Source organism: Gopherus flavomarginatus, chromosome 23 (assembly GCF_025201925.1).
Source record: "Gopherus flavomarginatus isolate rGopFla2 chromosome 23, rGopFla2.mat.asm, whole genome shotgun sequence".
In the NCBI taxonomy this organism is placed as follows: domain Eukaryota; kingdom Metazoa; phylum Chordata; order Testudines; family Testudinidae; genus Gopherus; species Gopherus flavomarginatus.
In genome coordinates this window covers 14,367,629-14,389,626 of record NC_066639.1, presented here as the reverse complement: position 1 = coordinate 14,389,626, position 21,998 = coordinate 14,367,629, and the positions used below count along the sequence as shown (strand labels likewise).

Genomic DNA, 21,998 nt, shown 5'->3' with positions numbered 1-21,998 from the left:
CTCCGCCCACTCCGGCTCCTCTCCCAGGGGGCCCAACCACGTGACACGGGAGCGTCGCGCGCCGGGACAGCCGCACGTTCCCCCAACGGCTCGGCGACGTCCCAACGGCCGCCTGGCCGCCCCGGAAGTGGTTCGCCGCCCCGGAAGTGGTTCCGCGACCCCGGAAGTGGGGCTGAGGCGGCGGCTGAGCGATGGCGGAGGCTGCCGGAGCCGCGCCGCACGGTGAGGGGAGCCGGGCGCGCTGCGCGGGGGCGGGGCCTGGCGGCGGCGGATGCGGCGTCTCGGCTCCCCTGACCCGGGCCCCCGCCCGCTCTCTCTCTCGCCTTCCCTTGCAGGCTGCCCCGGCACCAGCAGCGCCCAGGCGGGCAGAGCCGCCGCCTGCCAGGGGTGCCCCAGCCGGGGGCTGTGCGCGGCCGGCGGCCCCGCCGCCTCGGACCCGGGTGAGCGGCGCTGGGGGGCGGGGGGGTGGGGTAGCTATTGGGGGTGTCTGGGGGGTGCCTGTCTCGGGGGGGGAGGGGTCGTTATTGGGGAAGTGCCTGGAGCATGTCTCTCGGGCGAGGAGGGGGGTGGGTAGCTATTGGGGGTGTCTGGGGGGTGCCTGTCTCTGAGGGAGGGGAGGGGTCATTATTGAGGGGGTGCCTGGAGTGTGTCTCGGGCGGGGAGGGGGGTGGGTAGCTATTGGGGGTGTCTGGGGGGTGCCTGTCTCTGGGGGAGGGAGTGGGGTGCATTCGCAGAGGCGGGGTAGGGATCATTATTGGGGAAGTGCCTGGAGCATGTCTCTCGGGCGAGGAGGGGGGTGGGTAGCTATTGGGGGTGTCTGGGGTGCCTGTCTCTGGGGGAGGGGGTGGGGGGCATTCGCAGAGGCGGGGGAGGGGTCGTTATTGGGGGGGGTGCATGGAGCATGTCTCTCAGGCGAGGAGGGGGGTGGGTAGCTATTGGGGGTGTCTGGGGGGTGCCTGTCTCGGGGGGGGAGGGGTCGTTATTGGGGGGGTGCCTGGAACATGTGTCTCGGGCGGGGAGGGGGGTGGGTAGCTATTGGGGGTGTCTGGGGGGTGCCTGTCTCTGGGGGAGGGGAGGGGTAGTTATTGGGGAAGTGCCTGGAGCATGTCTCTCGGGCGAGGAGGGGGGTGGGTAGCTATTGGGGGTGTCTGGGGTGCCTGTCTCTGGGGGAGGGGGTGGGGGGCATTCGCAGAGGCGGGGGAGGGGTTGTTATTGGGGGGGGTGCATGGAGCATGTCTCTCGGGCGGGGAGGGGGGTGGGTAGCTATTGGGGGTGTCTGGGGGGTGCCTGTCTCGGGGGGGAGGGGTCGTTATTGGGGGGGTGCCTGGAACATGTGTCTCGGGCGGGGAGGGGGGTGGGTAGCTATTGGGGGTGTCTGGGGGGTGCCTGTCTCTGGGGGAGGGGAGGGGTAGTTATTGGGGAAGTGCCTGGAGCATGTCTCTCGGGCGAGGAGGGGGGTGGGTAGCTATTGGGGGTGTCTGGGGGGTGCCTGTCTCTGGGGGAGGGAGTGGGGTGCATTCGCAGAGGCGGGGTAGGGATCATTATTGGGGAAGTGCCTGGAGCATGTCTCTCGGGCGAGGAGGGGGGTGGGTAGCTATTGGGGGTGTCTGGGGTGCCTGTCTCTGGGGGAGGGGGTGGGGGGCATTCGCAGAGGCGGGGGAGGGGTTGTTATTGGGGGGGGTGCATGGAGCATGTCTCTCGGGCGAGGAGGGGGGTGGGTAGCTATTGGGGGTGTCTGGGGGGTGCCTGTCTCGGGGGGGGAGGGGTCGTTATTGGGGGGGTGCCTGGAACATGTGTCTCGGGCGGGGAGGGGGGTGGGTAGCTATTGGGGGTGTCTGGGGGGTGCCTGTCTCTGGGGGAGGGGAGGGGTAGTTATTGGGGAAGTGCCTGGAGCATGTCTCTCGGGCGAGGAGGGGGGTGGGTAGCTATTGGGGGTGTCTGGGGGGTGCCTGTCTCTGGGGGAGGGAGTGGGGTGCATTCGCAGAGGCGGGGTAGGGATCATTATTGGGGAAGTGCCTGGAGCATGTCTCTCGGGCGAGGAGGGGGATGGGTAGCTATTGGGGGTGTCTGGGGAGTGCCTGGAGCATGTCTCTGGGGGAGGGAGTGGGGTGCATTTGCAGAGGCGAGGGAGGGGTTGTTATTGGGGGGGTGCATGGAGCATGTCTCTCAGGCAAGGAGGGGGGTGGGTAGCTATTGGGAGTGTCTGGGGGGTGCACTGATCATGTCTCTGGGGGGGAGGGGAGTGGGCAGAGGAGGAGGGGTAGTTATTGGAGGTGTCTGGGGAGTGCATTGTGCATGTCTCTTGGGGGAGGAGGGAGGCCGAGTGGGGTGCATGTGGAGAGGTGGGGGAGGAGTTGTAATTGCGGGGGTCAGGGGTGCATTGAGCATGTCTCTCAGGGAGGGTGTGGGGTGCATGGGGGAGGGGCAGCTATTGGGAGTGTCTGGGATGTGCATGAAGCATGTGCCCCAGGTGAGCAGTGGGGAGGGGTAGTTTATTAGAGGTGTCCGGGGTGTGCATGGCGCATGTCTCTCGGGGCGGGTGTGGGGCACATGGGAGGTGGGATAGCTGTTGGGGGTGTCTGGGGAGTGCATTGAGCATGTCTCTCAGGGAGGGTGTGGGGCACATGGGAGGTGGGATAGCTGTTGGGGGTGTCTGGGGAGTGCATTGAGCATGTCTCTCAGGGAGGGTGTGGGGTGCATGAGAGGAGGGATAGCTATTGGAGGGTGTCTGGGGAGTGCATGGAGCATGTCTCTCGGGAGGGGGATGGGATGGGGTGGGATGCATGGGGAGAAGAATCGAAACTCTGGCCCGCAGCCCTTTCACGTGGTAGGGGGGCCTAAGCTGAGGGTTCCTGGGGTGCCATCCCTTATGTTCATTTCGCAAACTCTTGGGAACGCCTTTGCCTTTGCAGCTATAGAAGAAATAAAGGAGAAAATGAAAATTGTGAAACACAAAATCCTAGTTTTGTCTGGGAAAGGAGGAGTTGGCAAGAGCACTTTCAGCGCCCACTTGGCTCATGGCTTAGCAAAGGATGAGACTAAACAGGTGAGAAACCCCTCTCCAGTAGGTCTTTGTGTGGATATACAGAGACTACAGCTTGGGGTAAAAATATAGACGGGAATATCTGATTTAAACTTCACTTTAACATGTCCAAGGGGCCGGGGGAAAAGACTACATAATTTTTTTTTAGACAAATGCTAAAAATTATATACCAGACTTTTGTTACTTACCAGATGACCTAAAACTACAGTTACAGATGGTTCTTACGGTATTTTACTTGATTTTCATTACTGTTGTCAAAGTCTAGTAGCTTGGTGGTACATGAATAAAAGAAATGCTCTAGATATTTTTTTTTCAGACATTGAGGACAAGTGGAGTATGTAATATTTTTAAGTCTTTGTAATAAAGTCTTGAGAGAGAGTGTTTTCATGGTTTTCTACAATGCAAATCAAGTTCTAACAAATTTGGGCAGTGTTTTCCAGGGTAACTGGGTGCATAGAAAATCCTAAATATGAAAGTTGAATAGAACAGACAGATGTGGCATTGAGTGATTAATATTCACCCACAGAATCTCATGCTCCAAAACGTCTGTTAGTCTATAAGGTGCCACAGGACTCGTTGCTGCTTTTACAGATCCAGACTAACACGGCTACCTCTCTGATTCTATACACTTATTATCTTCATGATGTGTTTGTGCTACAGTTTTCACAGTTTTAACTCTGTGGGTTTCTGCATATATGCTAGTCACGTGAAAGTGACATCTTTCTTTGCTTACTTGTAATGTAAGGCCCTGAACTTGCAGCCACTTAACCATGTAAATCATTCCATAGGACGAGTCACGGACAAGTTATGTACATAAGCTTTGATGGGAGTGGTTTGTAGGTTGCTACTAGTTTAGTAACTTCTAATTTCATTTTAGAATGCTACTTGCTCTACTATCCTTGTCTTGAAGCATTCGGTGGGGTGGGATAACTTAGTGGCTTGACCATTGGCCTGCTAGACTCAAGGTTGTGAGTTCAATCTTTGAGGAGGCTATTTAGGGATCAGGGGCAGAATCTGTCTGAGGATTGGTCCTGCTTTGAGCAGGGGGTTGGACTAGATGACCTCCTGAGTTCCCTTCCAACTTTGATAGATATTTAGTAGGGCTGTTGATTAATTGCAGTTAACTTAGGTGATTAACTCAAAAATTAATCATGATTAAAAAAAATTAATCACGGTTTTAATTGTACTGTTAAACAATAGAATACAAACCAACATTTTGGATGTTTTTCTACATTTTCATATATATCGTCTTCTGTGTTGTAATTGAAATGAAAGTGTATATTTTTATTACGAATATTTCCACTGTAAAATGATAAACAAAAATTTGTATTTTTCACTTTACCTCATACAGGTACTGTAGTGCTGTCTCTTTGTCGTGAAAGTGCAAGTTACAAATGTAAGGTTTTTTTGTAACATAACTGCACTCAAAAACAAAATAACGTAAGACTTCAGAGTCTGCAAGTCCACTCAGTCCTACTTCTTGTTCAGCCAATCGCTAAGACAAACAGGTTTGTTTACGTGTACAGGAGCTAGGGCTGCCCTCTTATTTACGATCTCACCAGACAATGAGAACAGATATTTGCATGGCACATCAGTAGCTGGCATTGCAAGGTATTTATGTGCCAGATATGCTAAATATTCATATGTTCCTTCATGCTTTGGCCACCATTCCAGAGTATATGCTTCCATGCTGGTGACGGTCATTAAAAAAATAATGCATTAATTAAATTTGTCACTTAACTCCTTGGGGGAGAATTATGTCCCCCCACTCTGTTTTACCCGCATTCTGCCATATATTTCGTGTTATAGCAGATGATAAACGAACAACATGTGCCAGGTCAAGAACACTTTCACTGCAGATTTCACAAAATGCAAAGAAGGTACCAATGTGAGATTTCTAAAGATAGCTACAAGGTTTAAGAATCTGAAGTGCCTTCCAAAATCCGAGAGGGATGAGATGTGGAGCATGCTTTCAGCAATCTTAAAAGAGCAACGCTCCGATGCAAAAACTACAGAACCCAAACCACCAAAAAAGAATCAACCTTCTGCTGGTGGCATCTGACACAGATAATGAAAATGAACATGTGTCAGTCCGCACTACTTTGGATTGGATGTTAGGAATCATTAAAAAAGGGATAGAGAATAACATGGAGAATATCTTATTGCCCTCATATAAATCCATGGTATGCCCATATCTTGAATACTGCATAGAGATGCGGTCTTGTCTTATCTCAAAAAAGATATACTGGCATTAGAAAAGGTTCAGAGAAGGGCAACTAAAATTGGAAGGGTTTGGAACGGTTCCCATATGAGGAGAGATTAAAGTGGCTAGGACTTTTCAGCTTGGAAAAGAGGAGACTTATGGGGGATATGAAAGAGGTGTATAAAATCATGAGTGATGTGGAGAAAGTAGATAAGAAAAAGTTATTTACTTGTTCACATAATATAAGAACTAGGGGCCACCAAATGAAATCAATGGGCATTAGGTTTAAAACAAATAAAAGGAAGTTGTTCTTCACACAGCGCACGGTCAGCCTGTGGAACTCCTTGCCTGAAGAGGTTGTGAAGGCTAGGACTATAACAGGGTTTCAAAGAGAATTAGATATATTCATGGAGGTTAAGTCCATTAATGGCTATTAGCCAGGATGAGTAAGGAATGGTATCCCTAGCATCTGTTTGTCAGAGGGTGAAGAAGGATGGCAAGAGAGATATCACTTGAAAATTACCTGTTAAGTTCACTCCCTCTTGGGCACATGGCATTGGTCACTGTTGACAGACAGGATACTGGGCTGGACGGACCTTTGGTCTGACCCAATATGGCCATTCTTATGTTATTAACCCGCATCAGGATGGATGCATGTCCGCTGGAATGGTGGTTGAAGCATGAAGGGATGTATGAATCTTTAGCGCATCTGTTACATAAATATCTTCTGATGCTGCCTACAACAGTGCCATGTGAATGCCTGTTCTCACTGTCAAGTGACATTGTAAACAAGACAAGGACAGCATTATCTCCTGCAAATGTAAACAAAGTTGTTTGTCTGAGTGATTGGCTGAATAAGAAGTAGGACTGAGTGGACTTGCAGGGTCTAAAATTTTAAGTTTTTATTTTTGAATGCAGGTTGGTTTTTTTACTTAATTCTTCATTTGTAAGTTCAACTTTCATGATAAAGAGATTGCACTACAGTCCTTATATTAGGTTAATTGAAAGAAATACTATTTTTTGGTTTTTTACAGTGCAAATACTTGTAATCAAAAATAAATGTAAAGTGAGCACTGTACACTTTATGTTCTGTGTTAACTGAAATCAGTATATTTGAAAATGTAGAAAACATCCAAAATATTTTAATGATTTTCTTCAACAGTGTGATTAATCATGATTAATCTTTTTAATCGCTTGATAGCCCTAATATTTAATAGTAATTTAACTGTTTAAAACTCTGGTGGAGAACAAACAGTTGTATCTTTCATGTGTGTTGACCTTGACAGTTGGTGTGTTTTTTTTGTATAAAGGTGCTAAGAGTTTCTTTTTTCGTGTGACACTGATTACTTGGAAAGTCAGACTTATGTCTGAAAATTTTTATTCTTGGTGTTATAGTAATCTTTAGGTGTCATTTCTAACTGAAAAATTTCAGGAAAAGACTTTTTTCCCCACTGCATTTACTTTTTATATTTGACAGTTCTTCCTGTATTGTTTTTGTATGGATCTCTTACAAAGCACCAGGGGGGAAAGATTCTGGGCTTTTTATTTTTTGTTTTTGTTAAATATGGTCATAAAATCACAAAGTGGAAGAAGAACACAGGAGCAGCTGTAGCTCATGAATTCCAGCCCTCTTGCCCACCCGTATCTTTGCAAGCATTTAAATGTTCAGAGCAGTAGGCTAAAAGCTGCCTTTGGAACCAGTACTGTTCCATGGAACGAGCACTTGTAAAAGAAAAACAACTAATTGTACTCCCCAAAATCTAAACAAACCACGCACACACAAATCACCCAGGGTTTATTTTAACTTTTTATCACTCAGCTTTGTCATGCTCCTTCTATTGGCAAAAGAATGCTCCATGGCAGTAGGTGAGCCCACCCATCTGACATAATGGGACCTAAAGATGGCTGTATGTAATGTGCCCTTTGCTCTAACAGGCAAGAAAAATGTAAGAAAAATGAGCTATAGAATCAAAATCCTGTTTTCGATTTCCATTTCCTGCCAGCATTAGAAGAGATGCTTGCAGACCCTTCAAACTATTAACCCTTCGAGAGAATATTTTGTATTGAACTTAAAATAAGTAAAACATGATGTTGAAGGCACCTGTCGTGGATAGGAGGAGTGAAAGGCAGTTTGAAAAAAAGTGTGTTTGTCAGCTGTATTCCTAATGGGCTGTTTCTAAAACTACTAAGTTGCTAGACTTTGTGCAAGCAAAGGAATTGGGGCTGTTTCTCCTGTTTGCTGGGGAGGGCTGAGTACTGTCATTATGCCAGAAGATGTAAAAACTGTCCCTTGCCTTTTTAATGCCCAATTCTGAAGAAGGAAAATGCTGCATAACGGACTTCCCTTTTTGTATGAGGAATTCCTGTTTATCATTCATTACTCCTGGTATAAGAGGAATTGCTGGTGTGTTTAAAATTCTTTTGTAAATAAGAGATTTGTCATTCCCTCAAAAACTGCAAGCACTGAAATTGCAGGAACTGCTGTTAGGTTGAAGGAAAACACTTTTGAAATCCCCAAAAGATCATATGACTGCCCCACATGAGTCTCTTACAGATTCAATATTTGCGTATGTGTGCGCACACAATCTGTAAGACAGCTCAGTCCATATCTAGGTATTATGTTGAAATAAATACAAATAACTACAGTCCATCTGCTATCTGCCTGCTCTCTTTTGTGTCCCATCCTCTTCGCCCCTCCTACACAGATGCGCACATCACTGATAGGGGTCTTGGAGGTGAAAAGGAAGCTGCTTGCATCTTTAAAAGGGCACAGTCTAGCTAGCCTTGCCACTGGGCAGGAGGATATGTAGGAGGTGAGAAGCGACCATAAAACACATTATTCTGCACACACCTGAGAAAGGAGGTGAGAAGCGGCCATAAAACACATTATTCTGCACGCACCTGAGAAGGTAAAAGTAGTTCAGGCATGTGGTTGTCTTTCCATGTGCCTGTTAGTTCTTAGGGGTTCTGTGAGTAAGAAGGGGGCTTTATTTTACTCCTCTACCTTCCTTCCCGCCCCAGAAAAGTGAAAGCTACTAAAATGCATCTTTAAAAAAACCAAAAAAAAACAAACCCTTACATACATAGGGAAAAAACCTTAACATTTCATTGGTTGTTTCAAGTGCAGTTAAAAGATCACAAAAATAACTCTAAGAATGGCACGTGCCATTCTTCCCCAGTAGCTTCCATTATCAGATCTGTTACAAGTCAGCACAAGACTTGTAAGCTTAACTGCCAACAGATTCAGTCTGAAGCCTGGGTTCGAGATATGTGGTGTGCAGCTGCTCTTGGCTTCCTACTTCCTCAGTCACCATAAACAATATTTTCTTAAATATGAGCTTAAGACATTTGTGGTGCTCATACGTGAGGTGGTCTGGAATGTCGCTGACTCTTCTAATGCTGTCTGGATTCCTCAATGCTGATAACAAGAAAAAGTTGCCTGTGTCAGTATGCACAAGGAGAGAAATTTTGGGCAGCACAGAGCAAATAGGTTCAAGATGTTGTTACTGAACCTGTGTGCTATGTGCTTAGTACTGATAGAATTTTATTTTTATGAACTTTTTTCCCTAAAATCTGTCTCAGTAGGCTTGCAGTTAATGCTGTGAAATCAGCTTCTGTTTTTCAGAAAAGAATTTTCCTTTAATTAATCGCTAGCTTTTAAATCCTTTCCCGTGCTTGTGAGTTTCCACATGTGGTATTACTTCATTCAGAAAGACACGTCTTTCACAAACACTTCATATAGGATCAATTCGCATTTCCCTTTACCTTGATGTGGCACAGCAGATTCCTATATGGAACAGATTTCTACAGAGTATTATATTTCAGGCATGTTAAAGAAATTAAAAAAAAAACTAGAAATAAGTTACTTTATTTTGTGACACATATTGTGATTTGCCTAATGTATAATATGTAACGACTAAGTGAAATATTTTCTTATGCTGCTTGCCTGTTGGCCAGTGAAATCTGTGACTGTGTGGACAGTTTGGCCTTCGTACTACTGAATAAGTTAGTTCAGTCTGCATTTTCCCAATGCAAATTCAAATACCTGAGTCTGACATTGCCTCCATGCAAGTAGAACTAGGGTTGCTGAGGCCTAACAAGGTTTATTAGATCTTTTCAACCATACAATGCAGTTGCGTAAAATTGTATTTGATTCATATGCTTTCACTATCAGCCATTGACGGTTGCATTCTAATTGCATCAGTTTGAAGGTAGTCATGCAGTTGGTTGTGTTATCCAATACTTTCTGATGCTTGAGCAGTGCCATCTGGGTTCTAAAATCTTTTTATAAATCCACCACTCTGTTACTGAGACATTAAATACGTACACAAATATAGAAACTGTTTGTTTCTGTATAATTTATATACCAGTCAGTCACCAAAGGGAGCATGAATTATACCCAGGTCCCAGAGCTGTGTTACCATACATCAAAAAGATCAACAGGAATTGTGTGAAGATCAGGTTACATTTGGGCCTCTTAAGAGAGATGGGTTGAGGGTGGGGAGGAGCTGGGGGTGGAATTTGTTAGATGTAAACATAAATGATTAAAACAAAGACAGGGTTTCAAACTTCTAGGAGGATGCTTCCAATCATTTTGTTATTCGGTGTCTTTTGTAAGGTGGATCTGTAGCCCTGTTGACTATGCAATATAGTTTTTGTAGGCAAACTAAGAGTAAAACGGAAGGATTAATGCTCAGTCAACTACTAAGGAAGATACAAATTAGCTTCCACTGAGATGGTGAATGACTGTCCATTAGAACCGGGCCTGCTACCAAAAATGAATTTAGTAAAGGCAGTCGTGTCTTCATGTCAGGATGCTTCGTTTCCCATTACTAATCTAAGCTAAATACTCTCCACATTTCAACTCACTTTAGTGTTTGCTTCTAATTTATGTAAACAACTCTGTGTGCTTATTTCCAACTTTTTTTCTTTCTTAGGTTGCTCTGTTGGACATAGATATTTGTGGACCATCAATTCCTAAAATAATGGGTATAGAGGGAGAACAGGTATGATTGTTTTTGTTTTAAAAACAGTAAGAGCAACTTGTCACAAGTTGCCTAACAGGTTATATATATATAAAATATGGCTTTGTTTAATAAATAACTTGTGGGGGAATATGCGTGGAAATGCGTACATAATAAAAAGCAAGCCGAGCCCCTCCAAATTCAGTAGAGCTTGACTAGCTTGTACAAATGAATTGCACACTTCAAGTAAATAGTTAATGCCAGGATAAGACAACATAAAATGAACTTTATTGCTTTGGAAGACTTTAATACTGCAGAATCATCGCTTTGTACAAAATTCTGACGCTTTAGTGATATGCAGCCTTATTATATCTGTTTTTTCAGTTTTTGAGAAGTAGAGGCACGCGCTGTGTTTTGGTACTAATAACGTACACCGTTAATATTAGTAAGGTTCACCTTGGTTTCCTTAAAGACTAGCTAACTGGCATAGGAGAAAGACATTTAACATTCTGTACAGGGAATTTACTTTTAAATGTTGTTTATCGGGTATGGTACTGTTTGTATTAGGATATTTGAGCTGCCTTTGCCATGCGATTAGCAGCCTCTGAGACATTTATCTCTGATCAGGCTGACACATTAATAGGACAGTAATGCCATTGGCATAAGGCAGTACTGTCTTTGAGAGAAATTTGTACATACTTGTGTTTCTCTGGAGTTGGTTGCCAGTCTCCTTTCTGGTTTTGTTGTACTATGTAGCAAACTTTTTTTAGCAGGTATCCCTATACTTAACGGGCAGTGGCTAGCGGCATCTGCCTCTTTCTTTCCTTCAAATATTTCTCAGAGTGGTGTCCTTCAGGGTGAACTCTTCTGCAGCAAGGGAATGAGGGCTATATTGCAGATGGTTAGGCAACCTGTTTGCTGCAACATTAGCAGAATCCATTGTTTACTGACTAATTCAGGAACTCTGCCTTTTTGCAGTTTCTTATATGGCCATTTGGCTCTTTGATTACAGTGACATTTCAAACCAGATGCCAAGAAATACGCTATCATTACAGCGTAGCTTATATTTTGCATACTTTATGTATATATGGGGTTTTAAAACATTGCTTTTATCCTCAGGTTCACCAGAGTGGTTCTGGATGGTCTCCGGTGGTAAGTTAGTGAGGTTTTTTCTTTTCTTTTTTTAAAAAAGAAAACAGTTTTTAGGGGGGCCTATTCCAGAGAGAAACTAGAACTATTTTCTCCCTGCTACCCATTCTTTTTCCATACACAGAAGTCCTGCTCCTTAAAGAGGCACTACATATTAAACATCATAGCTTTAAAAAAATTCCTTCTGTTACTAACATCACAGTGGGTTAACACTTTAAAACAAAGTAAAGTTTCGCTTTTTCAGCTGTTTCCCTTTGCACTCATTTTGGTTTGGACAACCAAGATAGACTAGCATGCACTTGCATAATACTTCATTTCCAGTTATAACAACACTGCTGATAATTAAATCCCAAGGAATAATAGAGGTGATGTTCTTTAACAAAATGCATGGAAATAGTTCAGGTTTTGTTCAAACTTTTGTACATGCCACTACACACACATTTTTCTGATGCTGAGGAAGGGAAGTCACTTTAGCCACATGCCTTCTCAGTGGTGATTCTGTGAAGATTTATTGCAGTAATTGGCATTATCAGTTTGTAAAAGGCTCTTTAAAAACTGTTGTACAGAAATCATGCAGCCTTTGACTGATGGAGGAAAAGTAAGGACACTTCATTTTTTCAGAACATCCATTTTCTTAAACTGTTTTGATCCATTAAAATCTTTCAAGAACTGGTAAGGATATTATTTTGGTAAGTAAATTTCTTTCTGGGCTATCTTAATAATATGCTTCCTCTTTTCTAGTATGTTGAAGAAAACTTGTGTGTCATGTCTGTGGGTTTCTTGCTCAGTGGTCCTGATGATGCTGTTATCTGGAGAGGACCCAAAAAAAATGGTCTGTATCTCAAGTATTTTCATTGTTGGTTGTTGCATCGGGGAGCATAAACTATTGCAATTTAGACAGTGCTTCCTTTTTTCCATATAAAACTTCGTTGGCAAAGCAGTTATTCGCATTTTCTTTCACTCTAGGATGGTTATCGTATATTGAACTGAGCTCTCTAACATAATCAGAACAACTTAGTTTACACTGGCTAGAGGGAAACTAAGGAGTCTATATTTGATGAAATATCATTGCACGCATACTACTGATTAACACATACATTTGATACTTGGGCAGAATTTATATCTATAGTTTATATCTATAGTTAACATGGGTCTGATGAACTTTCTAAATAGGCATGGATGTTGATTACGTTTTAAAACAGATTCCTAAATTGATTGCATATCTGAAAGAAATCGCAATGTTCAACATCATAATTTTTAAGTTACCTGATGTTCAGTGGGGTTTGTTTGTTTGGGAGGGATGTGTGTGTAAATGAATGTAGGTAGCAAAACTGTCTTATTTGGTTAATAATTCAACCGTATAAATGTATACTGTTGTACTGTCCTTTTGTGCATAAAAGACAACTGGAAGTAGACCATTTGGTTATGGCAATAGACAATAATGTTCTTTTGAGCCAGTTTTGCTGATGAATTTATGTAATAAAACTGCTCATGCTTTTTTCAGAACTTAACGTGTGATTTCCATGTTACTGTAGATTTAAAAGTACTTTTGTTTTAGCCCTTTCAGGCGCACATCTCATTGCTTTCTGCTTACATTTTCTGCTAGATTTTCTGAAATAGAATGTACCTAGCTTTTTATTGATAACACTCAATTCTGGTTCGACAGTGCATACTTCAAAATACAGAGAAATGTGAGTAGAATGCTCTGGAAGTATAACTTAAGGTGCAGATCCTTCTGAAACAGTGATTCTGTACTGATATTGTGAGGGTCCAGGATTGTTGTAGCCAGAACGTCTATATTTAAAGTGATCAGCTGAAAGGACGGGATCTGAGAGTAAAACTGGGTTCTTTACTTTATAGCATTACTGGTAGTAATGAAACTTCTGACGGCAAAATTATGGCTTCAGTGACCTCTTATTGCTTGCCATAGATTGGAACTTGCTAAATAATTCCGATACATGTGAAGTAATCGAATCCACCTCACTCATCTGTGTTGTTTCTGCACTGTTCTGGTAACAGGAGTAAAAATATATATTTGCTGAAGTCAGACAGAGCAGATATTTTGAGTGAGATGCCATCTTACATACTCTCCTTGCAGAATAGTCCCATGCTTTGAGATTAAGTGTGGCTGCCGTCATATTTGGGGTAATCGTTTAGCACAGAATAGATTCTCAAAGTGCCTTTCAGACTTTTCGAACAACAGACCAAATTCTGAATGTCTCACTCAAGCTTTGGCTCCTTTAAGTTTACAGTAGAGATTGAGGAAACTGTGCACACTTGCTGTTTTCTAGCTTGTATGTTTCTAAATTTCAAATTTGTTGTTCATCTGTTTTTAGGAATGATCAAACAGTTTCTTCGTGATGTAGATTGGGGTGAAATTGACTACCTTATTGTGGATACACCTCCAGGTACTTCAGATGAACATCTATCTATTGTGCAATATCTAAGTTCCTCACACATAGATGGAGCAGTTATAATCACTACTCCTCAGGTAAGAGAAGTACTGCTACAAATGTAATACCAGTTAAAACGAATTTTTGCTTTGGAACACTTATTAACTTTAAAGAATGGCCACGTTCATCAACTGTAGCATGTAGGCACAGAGAAATGTCTCTCCATGGAAGGAGATGATTTAACTCCTCCAGCTGGCTTTGGAATCTTCTTCCTGCCCTTTGGGACCCGTGCCCAGCACAATCCATTCATCACAACCAAATTATTGGATGCTGATCCTTAGAGATCAAATTATTTTCTCATTTAAACGACAGTTTGTTGAACACATACAGCTCTGTGGCATGTTAGAGACTTCCTGAAGACAAAGGACTCTGTACTTGCAATACTGTTGACTTTCAGATGATGCTAGGAGGGAAGTAAGGAATGATAACATTAGACAGAAAGAGGATACTAGTGATGTTGGGGTGGGGGGAATCGTGGTGAGTATTTATTTAAGGATAGTAGAACCTCTGGGTTAGTATACTTTTCCTTCTTGGGATGTATATAGTGTTTTTTATGGGGGAGGGGGTTGGGGGGGGAGGCTTTTTGTTCAGAGTCAGTGCTAAGATTAGTGGCAGAAGTCTAGCTAAATCAAAGGTGCATTCTTAGTGGGAAATTTGAAGGAGGGGGAGAAGAGTCCAATTGTGCAGAAAGAGGCACAGTTTTCCAGGAGTAGGAACAACAAGAAAATGTCTAGAGGCACAAGTGGAATACTAAATAGGGAGTAGTGAGCAGAATGCAAGGGATGTGGAAGGAAATGAGGTCAAACATGGTTTTAGTAACATGCTTTTAGTAAAGGGGAAATCATGCCTCACTAATCTACTATAATTCTTTGAGGGGGTCAACAAGCATGTGGACCAAGGAGATCCAGTGGATATAGTGTACTTAGATTTTCGGAAAACCCTTGACAGGGTCCCTCACCAAAGGCTCTTACGCAAAATAAGCTGCCATTGGATAAGCGGGAAGGTGTTCTCATGGATTGGTAACTGGTTAAAAGATAGGAAACAAAGGGTAGGTATAAATGATCAGTTTTCAGAATGGAGAGAGGTAAATAATGGTGTCCCCCAGGGGTCTGTTTTGAGACGAGTCCTATTCAACATATTCATAAATGATCTGGAAAAAGGTTTAAACAGTGAGGTGGCAAAATTTGCAGATGAAACAAAATTACTAAAGATAGTTAAGACCCAGGCAGACTGTGAAGTGCTACAAAGGGATCTCTCAAAACTGGGTGACTGGGCAACAAAATGGCAGATTAAAGTGAATGTTGATAGATGCAAAGTAATGCACATTGGAAAGCATAATCCCAACTATACATATAAAGTGATCAGATCTAAATTAGCTGATACCACTTAAGAAAGAGATCTTGGAGTCATTTTGGATAGTTCTCTGAAAACATCCACGCAATGTGCAGCGGCAGTCAAAAAAGCCAACAGAATGCTGGGAATAATGAAGAAGGGAATAGAAAATACAAAAAATATCATGTTGTCTCTGTATAAATCCACAGTACTCCCACATCTTGAATATTGCTTGCAAATGTGGTCGCCCCATTTTAAAAAAGATATATTGGAATTGGAAAAGGTTCGGAAAAGGGCAACAAAAATGATTAGGGGAATGGAATGGCTTCTGTATGAGGAGAGATTAATAAAACGGGGACTTTCCAGCTTGGAAAAGAGACAGCTAAGGGAAGATACCCTGGTTGGAAGGGACCTCAGGAGGTCATCTAGTCCAACCCCCTGCTCAAAACAGGCCCAATCCGCAGACAGATTTTTGCCCCGGATCCTTAAATGGAGGGTTGAACTCACAACCCTGGGTTTAATGGGCCAATGCTCAAACCAACCCCTCCCATTAGAATTGACTTTGGAAAGCGTGAATAAACCCATTCCTGCACACCTTCCTTAACACCTTCACCAGATTAGTTTTTTGATGTCTTTCTGTAAACTAAACTAGTAGATGGAAAAGTAATATTTGCATAATCCGTTCTATTTAAAGAATACTTTTCACTGGAGATACAACATTAATGCAGGCGATATGAATAAAGATGCTTTATCCCATACCAGAATTGCTGGACAGATTTAAAGATGCTGGAAGCTAAGTTGGTTGAATAAAGATCTAAATAGCGTGATAATCTTTGGTCAGTCTCAAAACAGAAGATACCTTAATTGAGTAAAACAGAAAATAGGTTATCTGTTTAATCTGATGGTGGAAAACATGCTCAGAAAGTTTGCTTTGCAGGGAAAACCCATAGATGGAAAAAGTCCAGTACATGTGGACTGACAAAATAACATTTGCTTTTGATAGGAAATATCACTTCAGGATGTTCGAAAGGAGATCAACTTCTGTCATAAGGTGAAACTGCCAATTATAGGTGTCGTTGAAAATATGAGTGGCTTTGTATGCCCAAAATGTAAGGTAAGACTCTCTAAAACTTATTGCTAATATTTTCACTCGTCTTAATATACGCAATCCAAATGTCTGTTTTGTGGTGACCATAAGGGAAGGGAAAGGATTTACTTATCATGGCACAAACTTGCTTGATCTCCTGAATTTAAAAAAAAGAAATCCTGTTTTCTGTTGGTGGAAACGGTATCAAGCTCCTTTATACAGGAACTGTTGTTCTTAGATAGTTACCAAAGGTGCATTCCCGAGGCCAAGAATTAGTTTTGTAGCTTCTTTTAGGAGCCAGAACACTGTATAAAAATAGCAATTTTGAAATGGAGGCTTCAGCTGCACAGCAGGATGTTACGTGTTAAGACATCTATATTTGAATAATAGACCTACTTTAAGATCTGTGTTTAACAACTCTGTCTTAAGTGCTCTTGTTATGAGGCACCACCGGCTGGCATCTCTGAATCGCTGATGTGGGATGTTGCAGCTTCTGTGATGTAGGTAACTACTGAAGTGCTGGGTGTTGAAGCACTACAGCATCCTCCCTTCTTGTTTAGTTTTGCTTCTAGATGTTTCTGTATTACTAACAATTTCCTTTAGATGTTGAACGCCTGATGTCCCTGTTACATAAGTGAGCTACACGTACTGCTTTTGCTTCAGAACTTTCCTGGCGTTTTCAACACATAAAAGTAAAAACTGGGAGCATTATGGAATGAGGTGTAGCTACACTGTGTACTTTAATCATTTACTAAAAACATTCCCATGCCGGATTGTATGTGCCAGTCATGATAAACGTGGAATCTGAGGATTGGGCTAGGAAGGGAACAAGATGACAAATGACAGGTTAATGACCCAGTTAGAGAAGGAACTGAAGGATGGTAATGACCAATCAAACATGCAGACTAATGCACTATCAGCTTGTCTTGGGAATGTGGGTCCACGGGTTTCAGGTGAGTTCCTTGGCGTCAACCTCTTATCCGTCTTCAAAGCGATGTGAGTGCTTGAAAAATCGGACATAATGTCAGTCTCTGCTCACGAGTCCCAGGTCCTGGAAAGAATTAGGTTTTTCATAATTAAAGAATAGTTTTGGCTGGCCACGCTATCTGCTTTCAAATCCCTTGCTCTTGTACATTTAAATTCTGACAGTTTTAAAATTAGGATTATGTATATACCACGATAAATGTCTTGGAGAAATAGTAACCTAAAGTAGATGAATAGAGGACAAATGTATTAGAAATGGTGCTTATGATTTATGTATGCACCTAAAGTGCTCTTAATGGGCAGAAATGATTTGTGTGAAAGCTTAGATCAAATGTTTTAATTTGGTAGATCTCTAACATGTTTAGTGATAGTATGTGAGGACCTACTGCACATAGCCGTCCAAAGCCTACAATGGTGGTCCTGTTTTAATTGGGACTTCAATAAGTGATGTTTGGAACATGCCACTAACCAAAACTGAAGAACTGTCGTTCTCAAAATGATCTTTTCTGGTGTCATCTTGTATTACTTGTCCTTTTTTTTCTGTTACATCACAGATTGAATCTCAGATCTTTCCTCCAACAACTGGAGGAGCAGAGAAGATGTGCCAAAATTTAAATATTTCTCTCCTGGGGAAAGTGCCCCTAGATCCGCAAATAGGTAAGCTTGGCACGTTACATAATACAAAGCAGCAATGTGCTTGCCATTACTTCAGGGTTATTTTTGGTGTATCAGCTAAGGTTTAGACATACTCACTGTGATAAACACAAAACAGTGTCCAGTAGCTGACATTTTTAGAATGAAAATTCCTGTAAATATAGTTCGTGGAACGGTGATAACATGGTTTGGTCTGAAATCAGTAAAACGATGAGAGAACTTCCTGCTTAGGTTTAAATAGGAATCATGTCAGCCGTTCACCGTGAGTAACAGGACTCGTATTGAGTGTGCCATTTGTTTGAAAAACTGCTCGTTTCCAATTGCAGACTGGATGAAACCATACCACAAGGAGGAATAAAATCTTGTAACATCAAATTTTGATCTAGTTAAAGCGAGAGTTTCTATAACTGAAAAAATGCTTGTATGAATTTAGGTAGATTTTTTTCCAGTGGATAATTAGATGTACTAACAGAAAAGAAGTAGTATGTAAAGGACCAAGTTACTAGTAGATAATATATGCCAGTCTACACAGTATCAAGTGTAAAGCAAGACCATCTTGGTGCTACTCTTCCATGGAATTAAGGAACAGCATCCCACGTAGATGGAAGGATGGTAGAGTCAGGCATGTGTCACGGAGTCACCGGGCGATGCTCTGGAACTACTCGATACAAAGCCAGTCAGGACTCTGGGGGAGCCTCCTCTCTGTGAGCAGACTAGCTCCCTGCCCTGGAGACTACACAGCTTCCACCTTCCTGGGTCTGACCTCGGAGCAGTCAGCATCCCCTGCCCCACAGTGCGCTTCCCACAGTGGGTCCACGCAGGCAGGACTCCTGGGGAAGCCAGAAGGCCCTGCACCTCACCTCCGCAGTCAGACATGACACTCAGCCAGCCAGTAACACAGAAGGTTTATTAGAGGACAGAACACTGTCCAAAACAGAGCTTGTAGGTACAGAAACTGGACCCCTAAGTCAGGTCCATCTTGGAGTAGGGGAGGCCAGACCCCGGGTCTGGGCCTCCCTCTCCTTCCTGAGCCAGTTCCAAACTGAAACTCTCCAGCCCCTCCTCTGGCCTTTGTCTCTTTCCTGGGCCAGGAGGCCACCTGATCTTTGTTCTCCAACACCTTCATTTGGCACCTTTGCAGGCCATCAGTTGCCAGCAGACAGGGTGTCAGCCATTCTCTGTGCAGACAACATCACACTGGCCCTTTAGGGCTCTGCAGCAATAACATACTCTTATCCCATCACCTAGATACTTAAGAAAGGCATAGGGGAAACTGAGGCATCCGCACATTATTCAGAGAAAACATTAAGAACATTCCCACTTCATCACATAGTGCATAGGAAAACCTCGGACCTCGATCTGAAAAATGACATTGTTCTGCTGCTTAGTTCTAATAGCTGTCTATAAGAAAATAGCGAGCATGCTTCATTTATGTGTTACTGACTCAGGAAGAACATAAGCCCTCGGTTCACTGAACTGGTGCAGCAATTTTGGGGGTGGGGGGTAAATTTCAGGCAATTTTTTTGTTTTGTTTTTCCAGGGTTTTTAGCTTATTTTTTTTCCGTATTTTTTTAGGGAAAAGTTGTGATCAAGGCCAATCTTTTTTCTCTGAAATACCTGAGTCCCCAGCTACTTCATCTTACAGGAATATCATCCAAAGTAAGAATGTCATGTTAAAAGGCTGATGTGTGAGTTACTTGTCTGAGCAATTAGTTTCTACAATACGTTATGAAGGTGTCAACAGCATAATTTTGGCAGAATGTACAGTATAAGAATCATGAAATTGCACCATTTGTTCTCTCTCCTTGTCTCGAATTACTTCAGCCACTTATATTTTAAACAATTAAATGATGCTCAAATGAGAGCTAGTTAACCTCCAGGTAACTAAAATAAGAGTGGCTTAGTTTGACCTTCATTGAGTTCCAGCAAATACATCATGTCCTCTTACTGACAAACTCAAGTAGTTTTGCTAACTTTCTATGAGCAGGCATGTCTTAAATGGAATTTGGTAGCTTACCAGTGAGTGAAGCTGTTGCAAATGTACAAAATGCACAAAGTATTCAAATAGCAGAAGAAAAATGGGTCTAAAATTCTTTAAACTATTTCAAATATAAGTTAGGGTAATACGATAGACAAAATTGTGTGACTTACGCCCACAGCAGGCAATAGATCCATGCAGTGATCAACAGTACATAACATAAGTTCACTACTACCTTCTTTTTGCCTCTTTGCAGGGATTCAAGAATATTGTGGCCTACACCACTCTCAAGAAAAATTATCTAACCAAGGAATGGAATAAATGTGCAGTTATATAGGAAAGCATTGATTGTGTCGTGAATCGATAGGAAAGACTTGTACTCCCTTTCTGTATTGCAAATAAATAATTTTTAAGTTAATGTCCTTGCTTTAATTTCCTGGTCTTGTTGTGTGCGATCACCATAATATTTGAACATCTAGTCCACCTGATGTCTCAAAGCTTTGTTATAAGTTTATAGAAATAAGTCACTTTGTACATCAGAGATGAAATCTAAATGCAGAATTTTGTGATACCTGAAATCTTGCATATGTAGTTACTGAAATTAATCTTCAAAGATGTTCGCATATAGACGTTATTCAGAAACTTATACATTAAATACATATTTTCATTGAAACATTTACCTGAGTCTCTTTAAAAAAAAAAAAAAATTAGTACTTTCAAGCCGTCTTCATTTGAGGATGAATTGTAGTGTGTATTTCCATGCTGGATAAGATCACTTGGACATCTTTTCCTTTGATTAGCAGAGTTCCGTATTTAGAGTGCAGTCACTTAAATTTAGGATTGGCTCCTCTTTTGTGACCAGAGTGTCTGGGAAAAGAAAACCAAGTTTCAGCCTAGTGGGAACAAATTACTAACCAATTTTTTTACTTGGACCAAGTTAACATTAGTTTCCTTGTTTTGTAATGCAAGAAATTAGAGGGCAAGTATCAAGGGAAAATGAACGGCCTTTGCTTTCAAATTAAAGTCAATATAAATTTGTCTGTGTGACTGCAGAACAGAAGGAGTTGACATGAAGGAGCCTGCTGCCTGCTTGATTTGTAGCAAGGAAATAAGTTGGTGTTCAGGCTTTATTAATTTATTTGTAGGAGTTTAATTCACTAAGTGCTGTGTTGCCAGAAATCCCTCTCAAATATGCCTTTCCTCTGCTCTCCTCAACCCAGTCTCTGATTCCAGACCCCCACTTCCTTCAAGACAGAAATTAGCCAAAGGGAGGAAAGTAAAAGGAGATGGGTAACTACTCTACTCTGCACTCTCAAGAAGGCTATTTGCTCCCTGAGTGTTAACAAGTCTTTTGACTTGTCAGTGGTTAAATCTCCCAGTCTCTGAGAAATGCGTAGCACATCCTGAAGGAAAATTGCAGCTAACTTTTATATTACACTTCTGAAATTATGCTGCCTGATCTACGTAGTATGAATATCCCAGAACTGAGGGTACGTCCAGACTACCCACCCTATCGGCAGGTAGCGATCGATTTATCGGAGATCAATATATCGCGTCTCATGTAGACGTGAGATATCGATCCCCGAACGCACTCCCCATCGACTCCGGAACTCCACCGAAGCGAGCAGCGGTAGCAGAGTCGATGGGGGAGCTGCGGACATCGATCCCGCGCCGTGAGGACGAGAGGCAAATCAATCTAAGATACTTCGACTTCAGCTACGCTATTCACGTAGCTGAAGTTGCTTATCTTAGATCAACACCCCGCCCAGTGTAGACCAGCCCTTTGTATTAGAAACACCCAGAAATCAGGAATCCTCCAGAGGCTTTTATCTTAATAACTAAAATGACCCCAATCATTAACTATCAAACTCGGTATTAACTTCTCAAACAGGAGCAAGGAATTATTTGCACAGGATATAAATTAGCCTTCGGCCTCTTTTAAGTAAAATTTGGAATTTTCCTTCCTGCACACACTGCCTTTTTATGTTAGCTTATAACTGCAATCAAGGAACTCATCACTAAAAATCTGAGTTTGACACGTTTTGACCACACAGTTCTTTTCTCTTGTTCAGACCGAGTTGATATTCTAGAATTGTTACTTAATAAATGTTGTCTTATTGCTAATCCATTTTTCCTATATCAATCCTCAAC

The 21,998-nt window shown here is 42.4% G+C and overlaps 1 protein-coding gene across 2 annotated transcripts; it reads left to right on the top strand.

The window, feature by feature from the left end:
• Positions 1–131: 131 nt before the first annotated feature.
• On the top strand, positions 132–20,265 carry LOC127039427 (cytosolic Fe-S cluster assembly factor nubp1-A-like). Of its 2 annotated transcripts, XM_050933173.1 has the most exons (11): positions 133–222; positions 336–440; positions 2,913–3,046; positions 10,184–10,252; positions 11,330–11,362; positions 12,101–12,191; positions 13,696–13,850; positions 16,148–16,258; positions 17,770–17,872; positions 19,445–19,528; positions 20,104–20,265. In XM_050933173.1, the coding sequence occupies exons 1-11, from the start codon at positions 192–194 to the stop codon at positions 20,166–20,168; spliced, it is 981 nt and encodes a 326-aa protein (XP_050789130.1). In that variant the 5' UTR covers positions 133–191; the 3' UTR covers positions 20,169–20,265. The 2 variants fall into 2 exon arrangements, with proteins under 2 accessions (XP_050789131.1, XP_050789130.1); XM_050933174.1 differs by lacking the exons at positions 19,445–19,528; positions 20,104–20,265 and adding an exon at positions 18,101–18,166 and having other exon boundaries at positions 132–222.
• The last annotated feature ends 1,733 nt before the right edge of the window (positions 20,266–21,998 follow it).

Excerpts from the sequence above, each read along its gene's own strand:
- LOC127039427 (XM_050933173.1), top strand. The coding sequence starts at position 192 with ATGGCGGAGGCTGCCGGAGCCGCGCCGCACG. Across the intron at positions 12,192-13,695 it reads GAGAGGACCCAAAAAAAATG|GAATGATCAAACAGTTTCTT; the intron begins GTCTGTATCTCA and ends ATCTGTTTTTAG. Across the intron at positions 17,873-19,444 it reads GCCCCTAGATCCGCAAATAG|GGAAAAGTTGTGATCAAGGC; the intron begins GTAAGCTTGGCA and ends GTATTTTTTTAG.